General features: G+C 47.6%; 1 protein-coding gene across 2 annotated transcripts in view; it reads left to right on the forward strand.

Moving 5' to 3' along the window:
- The first annotated feature begins 4,063 nt into the window (after window positions 1-4,063).
- The window catches only part of PUM1 (pumilio RNA binding family member 1), an 84,116-nt gene continuing 72,700 nt past the window's right edge, over window positions 4,064-15,479 (forward strand). The window contains exons 1-2 of one of the 2 annotated variants that reach the window (XM_082494355.1): window positions 4,064-4,154; window positions 8,480-8,853. In XM_082494355.1, the coding sequence (XP_082350481.1) occupies window positions 8,491-8,853 (363 nt within the window). In that variant the 5' untranslated portion in view covers window positions 4,064-4,154; window positions 8,480-8,490. The remainder of the gene's footprint in view (window positions 4,155-8,479; window positions 8,854-15,479) is intronic. The other variant, XM_082494356.1, reaches the window with a different exon arrangement.

Raw genomic sequence — 15,479 nt, forward strand, 5'->3', positions numbered from 1 at the left:
TTGCAAGAAAAATTGCCTTTCCAGCCAAAATTAAACTTTCAGACTTTACTGTTGTGAGGTGGGTCCGCAGCCAGAATTTTCTTCAGCATGCCGTAACCGCAACATTTCACCAGCCGCTTTTAGAAACTTGGCTGCTGCCTCCTGAAAATGTCTGCGCTGGGTTTCTCAACAAGAGCGTGGAAACCCGGAGGCGAAAAACGTCGGTGAAAACCACGGTTTTTATCTGATCGCTGAAAGCTGCTGCAGAAACGAAGGGACGTTTCCCGTCTAGGTCCACTGATGACGACAAGTCCAGTCCGGAAAGTGTTCATGTGCGTGCCCTGAATCTGTGTGCATGTGCAACTGGGCTCTTACGAGGAAGGTCCCATGGGGAAGGTCCACAATTTTAGGTCTCTGGCCATCCTTGCAAAGCAGCTGATGGAGCAATGGATGGGTCAGCACACAGCCCACATTCAAGAACAAGTATTAAAGCTGTCCAGCTGCAGGGGCTGGTCATTATATTTTGTCTCAAGGCAACACGGTTTGATGAAACACTGTCTCAATGATGAAGCTGCATGATGTAGTTGGCTCTTGAAGCCTTTTGGTCAAACTTGCACGTTTTGAAAGTATCCTGCGTGAAAATCTCAGCGGGTTTTGGCTTGGTTTAGAAAAAAATCGAGTAATTCAGTGGATTTTTTTTCTGGTGGCCAACAAAATTTTGCTGCCTCACTGAAGAACTTGGCACTGGGCGGGGGGGGGGGGGGAGACACCCTTTCATCCCACCTGGCTTTTCATTTCAGAGATCAAGTTGTCATTGAAATAAAAGTGCTGGAGCTCTCTATGCTTCCCTGAGGCTGGGGATGGCCAGGTCCGTCTGGGGGACAGTACTGAAGCCACTCATTTCTGATTTATGAAGTCACTCAATCTATTTTCTTCTCCAGCTGAATCCCCTGTCCTGCGCACGTGTCTTCTCTGTTGAGCTGTGGGAAGCTCTGCTCCGAGGAGTATGAATCACAGCAGTGCTGGGTTTATTTGCTCTTAGACTAGAAGGCTCCTTCAAAGAGAAGATACTGCCTTGTTGGGCATTGTGCCACCAGGAACAGAGTCTGGGCAGAGCGTGGATGGAGAGTCTGGATTTGGGCATTTGGCTTTGGATGTGTAGCTTTGATGTTTAATGAAGAGCGCAGTTGACTGAAGCCCCTTCTGTAGTCAAGACGGAGAAAGGTACTTCTAGTGAGTCATTTGGAGGTTAGGAGGACATCAACCACCTTCTGGAGGCACCTTTTTCTCTTTGTAGACTGAAGACAAAGCCCAGGACAGCCAGGAGCTTGGGCAAGGTCTGAGGGGCAAGAGTGAGGACGGCAGCAGTGGGAGGCAGAAGAGGCTGTGGGAGGGACGGAGTTGCTGGAGGTGAGACTCAAACTCCGACTCAGCCCCGTAGCCACGGGTCTGCGTGTCCCCACGTGCCATTTCTCTGCGCCTTTCTTCCTAAACTGAATAAACTAACTGGCATAAGCGGCTTTTAACCACTAATACTTCATCCACAGCAGGACTCCTTCCCTCCCCCTCTCATTATACTGGTATAAATGTAATTATCCCATGTATAATTAACAGAAACCATGTTTCTAGTGTCAGCAAGCAGCCTGGGTGTGTGCTGGAACTTGCCACGGCGTAGCTGTTATCTCTGGCTCACAGCAGAGGGTCAGCGCAGCTTGAGGACCTCTGTGGTACCGCCAGCACGATAGCTTGGGGCCAGGCGGCCCCACCAGCAAGGTGGGGCACTGAGGTTGCCAGTTTGCAAGCACAGCACCCCAAAACTTGGCTAGCAGAAGCAGGTAGGGACCTGCCAGCCCTCCTACCCCCAGGCTCCACAGTGAGGACACGGTGTGGGAAAGAGCTCCTGACCTCTCACGCTTCGCAGCCTAAATATTCGTCACCCAAGAGTCAGTGCTGATGCCTTGTACCAGCCCAGGACGTTCAGGAGATGTTGCAGAACTCAACCGAAGGAGAAGGGTGACAGGACAAATTTATTTGCTCTAGTGCCAAGATGACACAGTTTCACTATTCACGTCTCTGCTACACCAAGAGGTTGGCCTTGCTCACACCAGCGGTGTTTGGGGGATGTTGTATGGTCCACCATGGCATGGCAGAGCCAGGTTAAGGGCTCTACCAGCTGGAAGGTGGAGAATTAATTTGGCCTCACCTCAGAAACGTGCTTCTGATGGGCTAACTGCGTCACCGAGGCAGTTTCCTTGTAACAGGGCAGCGCAGCTCGGCAGAATAAGCTGCATCTTCGTTAGGGACGCTCGCCAGAAGAACCTGCTGATGTTCCTATTCCAGTGAAGAGCCTGGGGGTGGCCAGGCCTCGCTAACAGGAGCTACTCGTTGCACAGGATCCACATCACAGCCATTCCTGGGGTGCTCAGGGCCTGGCAGGGCTGAGCGGTAGCAGGGCAGGGGGGGTCCATGCCAAGTGCCACGCACGCGTTTGGGCAACACTCTCCTGCGGCGCGGGCAGCTGAACCCAGCAGAGCTGAGTTTATCACGGCGGGGTTTTGCCAGGTCAAATAAGCCACGCCGGCGCTGGCCAAAGAAAGCTTTGAGTGGCTGTTCAAGGCTTGGCTTAAAAAGCAGCATCAACAGAGAAAGCCTTTGCTAACTCTTTATCCTGAAGATACCCTGTCGTGCTCGGCCTCGGGTACTCAGCACCTCCCAGGCTGCAGCCACGAGCTGCATTTCCCCAGGGTTTTGGGGGGCGGCCGAGGTGAGTCCCCGCTGTCCCGCAAGTCCTGGCTCGCTGGGCTGCACGCTCCGTTGCGGCGCGGGTGCCTGGAAAAGGCAGCATGGCAGCGGAGACACCCATCACCTCGGCAGCCCTTTTGGGGAGAAAACAGATGCAAGCCACACAGCCAGATCTCAGCTGGATCCGGCCCTGCTTGTGCTTTAGTGACTGTGATAAACCCGGCTTGAAGTAACTTCTTGTACCTGAAACCACAACCCGCTTGCTTCGCCCGCAAAAGCTCAGACTTCAGGGAAATCTCTTGCGGAGCCCCGTGCAGTCTGCGGGACCCCGTTGCCTGCCAAAATCCTTTGGAACGCTGCAGCCGCTGTTTGTTTGCTCTCTGCGTGCGTGTGAGGGCATGCCCTGAGCCGCTGCCTTGCCACGGCAGTTTCCTCCCGTTTTTTCGTGCGTGCTTCTCCTGCCTGGTCAAGAGGGAGAGAAAATATTACATCTAAGCGTCTGGTGCAGGCGCTAAATCCCCCCTAAAACATATGAGCCCAACACCCCGATGCAGGAGGGTGCCACAAAACCAATAGTGGCCGCTCCCGAACGAGCTGTCCCTTTAACATGGAGGAGTTATTGCAGAAACTACCGCTCCCAGAGTACAGCGCTTTGTTTTAATGTCCAGACTGCGAGCCTGGCTGGCGCCGGAGCGGCGCAGGCTGGGGTGTGTAGTTCCCCCCCCAGCCCTGGCTTTGTGGGGAAGGGAGGGGGGACATGAAGGCAACCACCCCCCCCCAAAATTGTGCTTTGGCTGCTGGTGCTGGGCCTGTGAGGGCGCAGGGTGAGCAAGAGCCGCTCTCCCTGGCCACGCTTGGTGCCTCTGGTGCGGTTCTTCATCGCCTTTGTGGGAGCAGGCCGCGGGGTGGATGGCTGATGGCTCGGGCAGGGGGGCTGGTGGCCCAAGGGGGGTACCCAAGGCCGGGCGGAGTGGCCGTGGAGGGGCTCAACCACAGCCCCGGTAGCAGAGGGAGCGTTGGTGGCGGCAGCCTGGGGCCGAGTACGGCCTAGTGCCCCGCAGCCGGGGAAGGGGCCGCGATTAAGCCTGAGGCCCCCGGCCCGGGCCTGGCCTCAACCTGGGCCTGGCCTGGCCGCAAGCCGGCCCGGGGAGCGGCGACACCCGCGAAGGGCCGCGCCGGGCACGGCCTGTCCCCCTCCCAAGGCACTCAGCGGGGCCGGGGCGGTGCGGGTTTGGGGCGGGCAGGGCCCGGCCCGGCCCGGCCAGGGGAGCGCCGGCCCGGCGCCGCTTGGAGCGGCCTCGCCTTCCCGGCGTGCAGCGCGGCGCCCGTCCCCGCCGGGCCGCCATGTTGTCGGAGTGAAAGGCAGGGGGAGAGGCAGGCGGCGAGCGGCCGGGGGGGGGGCCGAGATCCGTCTTCATCCTACCGCTCCGCCCGTGAGTATCGGCACCGGACCGGGCCCCCGCCGCGCCGCGCACCTCAGCGGAGCCGCCGGTGGGGCCATATTGGTAGGGGGGGCAGGCGGAGCGGCGCTAGGCCGACCCGAAGGCGAGCGGCGGCGGGGGCGCTGCGCCCGGTTCTCCCGCCCGGCTCCTTGTCGGCGCTCGGGGGCCGGGGCCTGGCCCCTATTGTTACCGGGGAAAGGGGGGGCGCGGCGGGCCCCCGCCTCCCGTCAGCGGCTCCGCGGCCGCTCGCCGCCGCGCCCGGGCAGGGAGGGGGGTGGTATTGTTGGGGGGGGCCCGGGGGCCCATCCCGGCCGGGCGGCAGCGCCCCCCGCTTGCTTCCCCCCCACCCCGAGGGCCCGGCCCGCCGCTGGGGACCCCTCCAGGGCTCCCCCTTTTCGCCGGGGGGGACTCAGCCCGGTCTGCCGGGGAGGGCCGAGGCCCCGCTTTGTTGCCCCGGGGGGCCCGGCCCGGCGCTGGCCCGCAGTGTGTGTGTGGTGGGGGATGGTTGGGTCGTCGTCCGTCCGTCCGTTCCGACCCCCTCCCGGCTTTGGGGGGGGGCTTCGGTGGGGCTGAGGGAGGCTCGGTGTCTCCGGCAGAGGGGAGGGAGGGGGCCCGGGCAGGGGGAGGGAAGGAAAATGCAGACAATACTTTTTGATGTGCTGGGTGACCCTGGGGGGGTTGTGTTTGTGTTGCTTTGGGTTTTTTTTTGGGGGGGTGGGGTGGGGTTTTTTTTGGTACCCCTCTTTTTTTTTTTTTAATTTTTTTTTCCTCTGAGTAACAGGGTTTGGCCTTTTTTAATTGCAAACTTGTAATTTTAAGAGTCTGTCTCTTGCCCCAACCTGAGAAATACTCGATTTTTTTTTTTCCAATGTTTAATAACTTTGTTCTGAGCAGAGATTTTTTTTTTTTTAATCAGGCAGATCATGAGTAAGGAATTTCCTTTATTAAGCTGGAGGGAGGTGGGCTATGAGGTCGCATTTATCTTACCGTGGTTTAATGCTGGGTTCAGCAATCCGGTCGGTGATCAATTTACCTGCTTCCTGCTGCGTCTTCCCAGGTTTTCAGGAAAACACAAGGTTTAAACGTTAAAAAGTTCGGGTAGGCCACACAGCTCTCGAACAATGGCTGTGCTTGAATTTCCAGGCTAACTTTCCAAAGGAAAAAAAAAAAAAAAAACAAACACACAACAAACCCAAACCAAAAAACCCACCCAACGCAAACTCTCTTCTAGTTCACGATTGGACTTTTTGACACGTGCATCTTCCACGGACTTAATTTTTTTTAATATCGTCTGTTATTTTTAGAGGAATATTGAGCAAGAGCGGTAGAGCTCTGAACGCGTAGCTGTGCTCTCCGCGGATTAAAGCTGCCTGATTCAGCGTCATCGCCACTTGGGCTTAAAACTTGCTTGGGGATGGCTCCGAAGTTTTTGTTGCTTGTGGAACATCCCATAATCTAAAGTATTTTGCTTGTAATGATAACACAGAGCGGTTTATTTACATGCTGTGTTTTTATCAAGGGAGAAGGAAGATTGTCCGCTTGGAGCGCATGGTAGCAGTGTAGGAGCCTTTGTGTGTAAATACGTAACTTTTCCCAGCGAATGGTTTATCTGGGAAAAGTTTATTATATATTTTTACGTGGAGTTTGGGACTGAGAAGGGTCCTTGGAGCCATTAGCAGCGATGAGCCTTGCAGCTGCCGGTTAGCTAATGAATGCGCGTTGTGTAGGTGACTTCACATATTTCTGATGCTCCGTATGCTTTGAATGACAGGATTCAGCTGTCCGCTACATTTAACACGGCATTTCTATAAAAACACGGCTTAGAACTAAACTTGAACTACCCAGAATGCTCCTTTCCCCTTTGCTCCCTTTCAAAATGTCGCCTTTGCCAAGTTTTTTCCTCTCGTGTTTGGAGCTGCCTCCTCTGTTAGACGAAAGAGGAAGCGGCTGGGAGCAGGAGGTACTTGTGCAGATCTTCATAGTACCTTGACAGAGATTTTCTATTCTCAGAACCCCCCCAAGTGTTTATAGTAACGTGATTATTAATGATTTGCGTGCAAATTAAACCAGAACGGAGGGACCTCGCAGCCCTGCTGCCTTTTGAGGGAGGAAAGTAACGTTGTGGCTATGCAGATTTCCACTCTCAACTTTGTACCTTGTGGTATTTCCACTGGTAACCGGGGCTTGTCCCACTATATAGATACCTGAAACTCCGTGTGGATTCATAGTATCTTCCTATATTTTTTTTTTTTAAAGTGTGCCCTGAGCTAACTTGTAACCCCCTTTTCACAGGGACTGATTTCATTGTGTGCAATGAATATACACCCGAACTTGGCGATATGTGAATTTCTTACCAGTAATTTTTTTTTTTTTTTTTTTTTTGCATAGAGGAGCTTTATTGCTTCATTTCATGTTACTGGAGGGTTTTGAGAGTGTTTATTAAAGGAAAGCGAGGAAAATGCCATTAAATGGTAGTATTGTGTTCTTAAAAATCAGTGAAGGTTTAGCAATACCAGGCGTTGTCACAGTGTTTTATGAAGTATTTGGGGAAGGTAGTGATTTCCAGACTTTTTGAAAGACAGAGGAGTTCTGTTAAACCTTACTGGTATTTAAGTTGTGAAGGTCTTTGAATGTATAAAAAGCCTTGCAGGGTTGCTTGTTTACGTGGCCGTGGTGGCTCGGGGGGTGTGTGTGTGTGTCAACAAATGTGTGTTGACGGTGCAATTAAAAAAATCTTATCTCCGCAATTCTTATAGTCATTTTCTTCTAAATGTTAACACTGTTCTCAATTAGTGGGACAAACCTGAGTAAGTTTGATCAGAGATAGGACTTGGATTTTTTTTTTTTTTTTTTTTTTTTTGTGACAACTTTCTCTCTCTGCTGTTAAAAAATTGTTCTTGGAAGTTGCTGTAGTAGTTGACTGTTGTTCAAAACTACTATGATGAGCGGAGAGGAAACAGAGCCGCCTTTCAGGCCCTTGGAGCTGCCGGCAGGATCAGGGCCAAGGTTTACAGCCACCAAGGTGCGAGAGTAAAAGCGCTCTCGTGCTGCTATGCAGCTGTGCTGGGCGGCCGTACCGGCTCAGCTCCACCTCTGGTTTCATCCTTACCACTCTTTGTGGTATTTGTGGGGTTGCGTTTAGGTAACCAAAGTCATAAACTAGCAATCTTTTTAAAAAATAATAATCATAATTCTGACTAGAGTGTGCCTTTAGAAACAAATTTGATTTTGCTCTGTGTTGGGTTAGCGTTACGTAATGAGGGAAAACACTTTTCTGTTCACACATTAATGTTTTTATTGCTCTCGGGATCACCTGATAATACTATCTTCAACAAAATAACAAACTTGTGCGGTTTTGTGTTGCTGGGATGCTGTCAAAATATTTGGGGGGGATAGTAAATTAGTGAGTTGCTCTCAGCCTAGTCTGCTTCTTTTCCTCCTGCACGCAGATGATTTTGGGTGTATGCAAAGTGTTTGGGGTATTTTCAGTGTTGGATGGTTTCTGTGACTCGTCCAGCTTTCCCCTTGTGCTGGTGAGAGCAGGACCAGTGCTGCAGGCTGCTCCGGCTCTGGAAGGTTCTCCCGAGATCCCGGGCGCTGAGAGGTTAGCTGCATTTTCTCCAGGGAACCTCATATAAAACACGCCGGTGTGTTTTACCAACTCATGACTGAAGCCAGCTTCTGAGTTTGCAGGCAGAGTGCACATTGTGTTTGGGAATTAATTAACTGTATAAGCAGAAATTCAGCATTTTAAGTTTGCATTTGGGGGAAAAAAAAAAAAAAGCCAACCCACTGTTGCCTTGATGTTTTGTATGACTGACTGAACACATCGTGATACGGTGGGACTCGTGTATTGATTGAAGATCTACCTCGTAATTTGTCGGGTGTAAACAAGCACGGCAGGCACTGATGGTGTAATTTGCGTTCCACCGGGTTTTTCGGGGGCTTTTTTCTAGCAGTCTTCTGTGGCAGCACTCCAGTTGGCGTTTTGTCCATTGCATAAATTGGCATTCTGATTTTGGTGTAATGGGCACCTTACGTGAAGCTTGCGTATACTGATAACACTTTGCAGCAGAAAATGTGGGATTTTTGGCTAGCGTTCATTTTCATACCATATTTTAGTCACTAGGTGAATGGAGCAAATAACTGTGCTAAAAGAAGTCAGATTTGGCATCGTGATGTCTCCCTGCCAGTCGCAAGATGGGTGTGTTATTTCATAGGTAAAGCTGAAGCTGTAAGGATTTCATGTTTTCTTTCCCTTCTCTCTTTCTCGCCGTCTCTCCCCCCCCCCCCCCCCCCCCCTCACCCCCCCGTAGGTGTTGGTGGAATGAGCGTTGCGTGTGTTTTGAAGAGAAAAGCAGTACTCTGGCAGGACTCGTTCAGCCCCCACCTGAAACAGCACACTCAAGATACAGCTAATCCCAACATGCCTGTTGTATTGACATCTGGAACAGGGTCCCAGGCTCAGCAACAGCCGGCTGCAAATCAGGCACTTGCAGCAGGGACACACTCCAGTCCTGTTCCCGGATCCATAGGAGTTGCAGGCCGCTCTCAGGACGACGCTATGGTGGATTACTTCTTCCAGAGGCAGCATGGTGAGCAGCTTGGGGGAGGAGGAAGTGGTGGAGGCGGCTATAATAACAGCAAACATCGCTGGCCTACTGGGGATAACATTCATGCAGAACATCAGGTAAAAAAAAAAAAGTTCAATGTTTCCAAACTCAAAACACGTGAACGCATCGGGCTTATGATAGATGCTTTTAATGACGTTTTTTAAAGCTTACCCTGGTTATTGTGTGGTTGGAATGGCGACAGTTGTACCTTTTGTTTTCTCTTTTCAGGATCGCAGTGCCTTGGTAGCCATAAGCTGAAACATTTCTGCTCTTGAGGGTGTTGAAATCCCCGATCCACTCTCTGTGACAGTCAAATGCATGTTTGCAAAATTTATCATTCTCTTCATTGATTTTTTTTTTTTTTTTTTGGATGTGTGAACCAGCGGAGCAGTCACTGCTGCTGCTTTTCAAATCTGTTGCTGTAGTTAAATAATTCTTATGTAATGGTATTACAAAACTGCCAATGCATGTAGGTTGAGCTTTTACCATTCCCAATATTCAAAAACACAGTTCAGGAAGTTGCTGGCAATGTGTTTTCCTGCGTTTCTTTGCTTGTTTGGTTTGGGGTTTTGAGTTTGAGCTTTTCTGGTTATAATTGGGAGGGGAAGGTGCTATTAATGTGCTTAGCTGAACTGAGAAGAGAACAGCTTTAAGAATGTCATGAAACAGTGGCTTTAGAAACACGGCTAACTTCTTACAGCGACTCAACGGTTCTAAAAGGGTAATGGGCCAAAATGTGTCTTGGGAATAGTGTTTACTAGAAGTCTTTTCAGTAGTTGCATTGTCAGATGTGCTGCGAGTTAAATGAGCGCATGACTCACGCTACCTTTCTGTCTGTGACCTGTAAGTAACTCGTCAAAGAAGATGTGCTTCCTCTGCTAAGGGAGCAGGACTTAAGCGTAAGCGCATTTTAAAAACAAATGGTTTCCGCAAATATTGTCAGAGCAGCAGACAGAAAGCTTTTCCAACCTTTATGAGTAACTCCTGCCTCTAGTTTTTCAAATAAAAGCGAACAAGGGCTTGTTCCTCTGCTGTGCCTCCCCAGGGGATGTGTTGCCATCCGGACCATTTAAAAGCAAACATTGCAGTGAATTTTGCAACCTCACTGAAGTCAGTGTGTACATCAACAAAGAAGTAAACCCAAGTGCCCTGTTCATTTATTCTGGAAGAAAAATCGCATAAAATACGGCAATATGAACTAAGCAGCTAGAGGAATACTGTTATTCCCTTATGTGGAAACATACTATTTAGTTATCACTTTAAAGGAAGTAACTGCATTGAAATGGGATGCAATTTTTCTGTTAACTATCCAAGTTTTCAGTCACAAAATGCAAAACTTATTTCAAGAGACATTGATGGAAGGGATCTTAATGTACTTTAAGTTGTGTAAGAAACAATAAGCAAATCTTCTTCCTGAAATGCTGAAACTTTCAGGTTTTTCAAATAAAAGCCGTCATGCGGTCTGGTGTGAAGGTGTTTAGGCTGGAACTGCTCTTGTTTGGACATTTTGTGGAAGAATGACTTCATGAATTAAAATGAACGTCATAAAATTCTTGATTTATTTTTTTTTTCTTTTGCTTCCCACTCATACTTTCATCTTCCTTTCTCTGAACATCCCTAAAAGCAAAGACAACAAAACTCACTGGAGATGGGGAGGGGGCAGGGACGGAGCACTCAAATCCTGCAGTCATTAAAAATTGCACCGGTATTGAACTTCTTTTACTGCATTCTTTAATAACCAGAAGGTTTAAACTTTCAGTCGAAGAAAGAATCCGACCTCTTACAGAGACTTGACCGGATGTTGGTAGATGTGGTGCTCTTGCTCAGCTTGATTTTCTTCAGTAACTTCTTGAACAAAATGATGCTAATAAATGTACCACTTAATGAAAGAAAAGCTCATTAGCTTACACTTGTTTAAATGAACTTTTAAAAAATAATGCATGTATTCTATGGAGGCAGAACACTTCTGAGAATGGACAAAATATACCTGCAGGATTAAGCTCACAAGGTTCTGTGTGATGCTTTCTCTGTTTTTTCTCCCATGTGTCCTGTGATCTGAAGCTCAAGAAATACTCGCTATAATATAATTAACATTGGGAACTTATCTGGTCTCCTTCCTGCTGGTTTTCACATCGGCTGTAATGTATTTGTCGCATAGTTCTGATGTTTTATGTTCAGCATGCATCTTTAAACAAATCTTTGCATTTAATTTCTTCAAAGTCAAATCTGAGATGGGGCAGTAACCCTTTTCTCGTGTGTCTTCTTTGATACCGTATACTCTGGTGATTGCTGAACAGTTTTATCTATGTGTTTATTGCTTCAGCCTTTCTTGAGTGCCTCTTTTTCCATGGTTCTCTGTTTGCCTCGGGGTTTTACTCATGGGAAGCAGGATATACGTAATCCTAATACTGCCATTTCTTTTGGCTTTGTGGCCACCTCTGCATCTGCTTCTTAAGTTATAAATTCCTTGGAGCAAGAACTAATCTTACGCATACAAAATGATTTAATTCAGTTCGGGCTTAACCGGGGTAGAACTGAATTTGTCCTGCAAGAATAGAAGTGGAAGGAAGTGCTGGGACATGCAGAGAAGTGAGGAATCATTATGGAGGTCTGCTAAGTCTCAATTTTGTATAGATCACTTGTACTACTGTATGTTTGATTTTAGACTTTCCAAGATAATGCAGCAAGGCCCCTTGCCTTGTTGCCTTGAAGACTGGTTAGAAAACTCAGCAGCTAAAAGATAATGGAAAGTCAGAAAAAATAATTATAGGGTAATATAGGTTAATGCCTGCCTAGAGCTTGGGAGGTCGTGATTAAAGGTAGAGGGAATTTTGTAATTGTTGAATCCCAGTTTCTTCTTTGTTACGTATGTAGACAGACATCTATCTCCGTCTGTTGGTGATAATACTCCAGTGATTTTTGCCAAATGATAGCATTTCATCATGTGTTATTAAATAGCTGTGAGTGTTGTGAGTCAGAACTTATTTACAGGATCGTTGCTTTTCATTTTTCATTGTGCTGACTCTTCCTCCTTGTCATTTGTTCGTACTTTGACTAGCAGCTCTGAGAATTTAGCTTTGAATGGCTTTACTAAGGGTGGCTTAAGCAAAAGTTTCTCTGCTCCCAAGGAAGTACATAGTGTCCTCTTGTTAGGAACAGCAGGAAGATTCTGCTGCTTTTTGTATTTTACCTAGAAACTTTCTTCTCCCTTTGCATTTTTCCCTTCTCCAGAACGTGGCGGGGGGCAGGTTTTTATAGAAAATTAAGCAATTAAAGATGCTGCTGTCATTTTGCATATTTAGGTATCAAAGATACGCCATCCACACAAATAGCATATATTATGAATTCCTCTTTGTTCTTGCAGATGCTGAAGTAAGAGTGAAGTTAGACTTTTCTTTCTAGCTGGGAATCTGAACTCCTAAGCAAACTTCCAGCTGTCTGCAGCTACACATACTTAATCACCAAACTTTACATGGAAGACGCTTCCATCAGCCAAGTCGTGACTGCAAAGCAGAGTCTTCTCTTTTGAGCCACAAAAAGCAGCAAGATGAGGTTGAGGTTCAATGTCCACCACTAATTCTGAGGTTGAAACTGAAGAGGTTTAGGCTGTCATTCATTTACGACGCCCAATTACTCTTCAGGCTGTTTGGGCAGACAGTACACTAGCTGCACTCGGGTGTTGGTGTCCTGTTTATCCTGGGAAAAAATTTGGTAGAGATCAGAACGTAGGTGAGTGAAGAGGTAGAAGATGACTCCTGATGAGTAATGGCCTAGGTTGGATCTGTCTCGGCTATGAAATGTTGCATATCTCATTACAAAGCCAAACCGCCATCTATGACTCCTGAGGGGAATGAAAAGACGGTCAAGATATTCAGCTGGGACGAGTTATCAACACCGAGCAGGTTTTTAGGAAAATTGGCTGGGTTTCCTGGGATGGGGTCTCCTGTGGCTTGTGCATGCATGTATGTTCTTGAACTGGAGTGAAGAGAGAGTTTCTTTGGTGGTGGTCCCTTCTGAATTACAGTGAATGGTTATACTTAGACTGTCTGAATTGCAGTTAGGGTAATATGGGAGTTGCTTAGTAGAAGCAAATGATTTTAGGCATTTGCTTTCTTTGAGAGCATGTTTAATTAATAATTTGAGACAATAGAACTCTGCAGGGATTGTCTTGTTGAATGTGGGGAATTTTTCACATATAGTTGGTGAAGAATAGAGAGAGCAACAAGGCTGGGACTGGATTTTATGCTCTGTTTTGCCTTTTGGCAACGTGACTGTGCAACTTCTTAACTGGGAACTTGAATTCAAGTGGAGACAGAAGGTAATTCTCCTGGCAGCTGCCCTTCTGGAGCACAGCTACTCAAACTATGCTGCTTGCTGCTGTGAAAGTGTCTGGGTTTGATGTTTGACAATGTTTGGTGCCTGTTGGAAGGCACCGTGACCAGAGTTTGCCTTAAACTTGTGGCAAGGTCCTCTAAAATGATCCTGGAAGCAAAGGAAGCAGAAGCCCTAGTGTTCATTCTTCCAAGGTAAAATCCCATTTAAGTGACAATTAACTCTTCAGGACAGAGATTTCCTGAGCTGCCCATGGAAAGCACATAATGTATGAGGGCCGCTGTGGTCCAAATAAGCTGGCTTGTTGTCTGTGCTAGAGCTGAAGGCACGGAGCGAGTTCTTACTCACATACACCATGTGATAGTGCACGTGGCTCTGTTCTTGAAGATCATTTTCTGATGTATGTTTCATTAAGTCGGTTGAATTTTTGTGGGTACTGCCTTGTATCATGGTAAACTAGTTAAGGCTCTTCTTGCGTTTACACTGAAATGGCTGTGCTAACTTGATACCCGGATAATTTAGAACATAATACCTTGCTGAAATGAAATGTCTGGTTTGGCTGATTTGTTTTGCAGAGATTTCTCTATAGTAAAGGGTTATCTCGGGGGAGGGGAATTAGAACATTTAATTTAGTTTACTGCTTTACGTTGCCCTTTGAGAACTCCTCCTGAGATAGAAGGAGCATGAGTAGATTGGCTGAGTTGGATATTTAAGGTTGGGTATTGGAAAATTGTACAGGGGAGAAAAACCACCCTGAAATCTTCAGAAAGTTAGTTGAAATGTGTGCTTTCTCTGAATCCATAGGTTTTGCTCTCCCTGACAGACAGTTGGAGGATATCTGGCTGTAGTTGGGATTGCACAAGCAACCTGACGTGTGCTGGCTTTGGGATTTCTCCATGGTGTATCGTCTTTGGAGGCTGCTTCCTTGCTGTGCTGCTTGCTCAGGAAGAGCAAAGAGATTTTCACGCTGTTGAATTTGCAAATTTCAATGCTTCAAGACTTCAAGTATTTCAGTTAATATATTGCACTTGAGTGTGTTTTGAATAGAGCTTTATTAGAGCATAGCTTCTGCTTGTTTTCTTCCCTCTCTCCAACTTTGCTTCTTCCCTTATCAGTTCTTTTGTGGTTTGCTGAGTTGGTGTCACCTATCAGTGCTTCTGCAGAACAGGTTGTGATACTCGTAGCGTTTTTGTAAATGGCTGCAACTTTACATAAGATACAAGCCATACAATCCATCCACGGTAGCTTCTTCCTTGCAAACTGGCACAGTTAATTTCGACTGCTGATGGGAAATCTCCTTAATAAAGAGCTGTTCCAGAGCATCAAATCTAGTGTTGCCTGTGTCCGAAAACTTGCTTTTAGGTGTATGCTGAGATGATTTGAAAGCTGTCTTCTCTGAATGATGATCTTGCGGGTCTGCGATGAACAAACTTGCCTTTGTGTGCGGATATCATGTGATGCTGCACTCCCTCCCGTCAAGTGATCTGCTCGCAGATATCGTGTTACTCCTCTTCCTTTGTTAAGGGTAACTTTTGTTCTAGGGCAGTTGTTTTTATTGGGAGCATCTGGCTGTGTTACTTACCCTGTACTGAAGCTGCGCTTCAGGCCTTGATTTTGCGCTGGGGTGAAACTTGACTGTTATTAAACCTTCAAATTAGCCCTTCGCCCTGCTGCCACCAGTTGGTGTGGCACGGGGCCACCGGCAGCTGTTCCTGACAGAAGCACCGAGCTTGGCACTGCATCGAGAGATTGCTGCATCCCTTCTTCATGCCTTTTTCCCTCTGAATTTAGACCTCAGAAGGTCCAAGTAGGAGTGGGAGTGAAACAAGGGGGGGGTCAAATGGGCCAGATTTCAGTGTAGCCCTGAGTGCTTGCGCAAAAATGTCGATCCAGACACACATCTGGGAAGCAGAAGAGGGTTTTCCCAAGGTATTGCCAGCTCTGACAGGGCAAAACCAAGGTTGCTTCTTCTGTAATCCAATATTTTTGAAGTTTGCACCCCATCAATATGTGCCCAAGACATCGCAGGATAACCTAAATTCCACGGTAATGAAGCACTTCCCTCGGTGAATAAAATCTGAGGAAAAACATAATTAGCTAACTAAGCCGAGCCACTCTGAAAGGCTGCCTTTCTTGCATTTATTTCTGGACCCTGAATCATTAATCATCTTGGCTAAATGCCATGTAAAGCATTAGCCAATCTGCACTTTCAATAGCTTTTTGCTTCGAATGCTAATGGTAGTAGCAATTCTAATGATGAATCCTTTACTACAAAAATAGTAGTTAAACCACCTAATCCTGTCTAATACTTGTGACTTCACATTCTTTCTTTACCGACTATTGTTATAGGAGAGGACTAAAAATAGTGCTG

Source organism: Vanellus vanellus (assembly GCF_965231255.1).
Source record: "Vanellus vanellus genome assembly, chromosome: 22".
Taxonomy (NCBI): Eukaryota; Metazoa; Chordata; class Aves; order Charadriiformes; family Charadriidae; genus Vanellus; species Vanellus vanellus.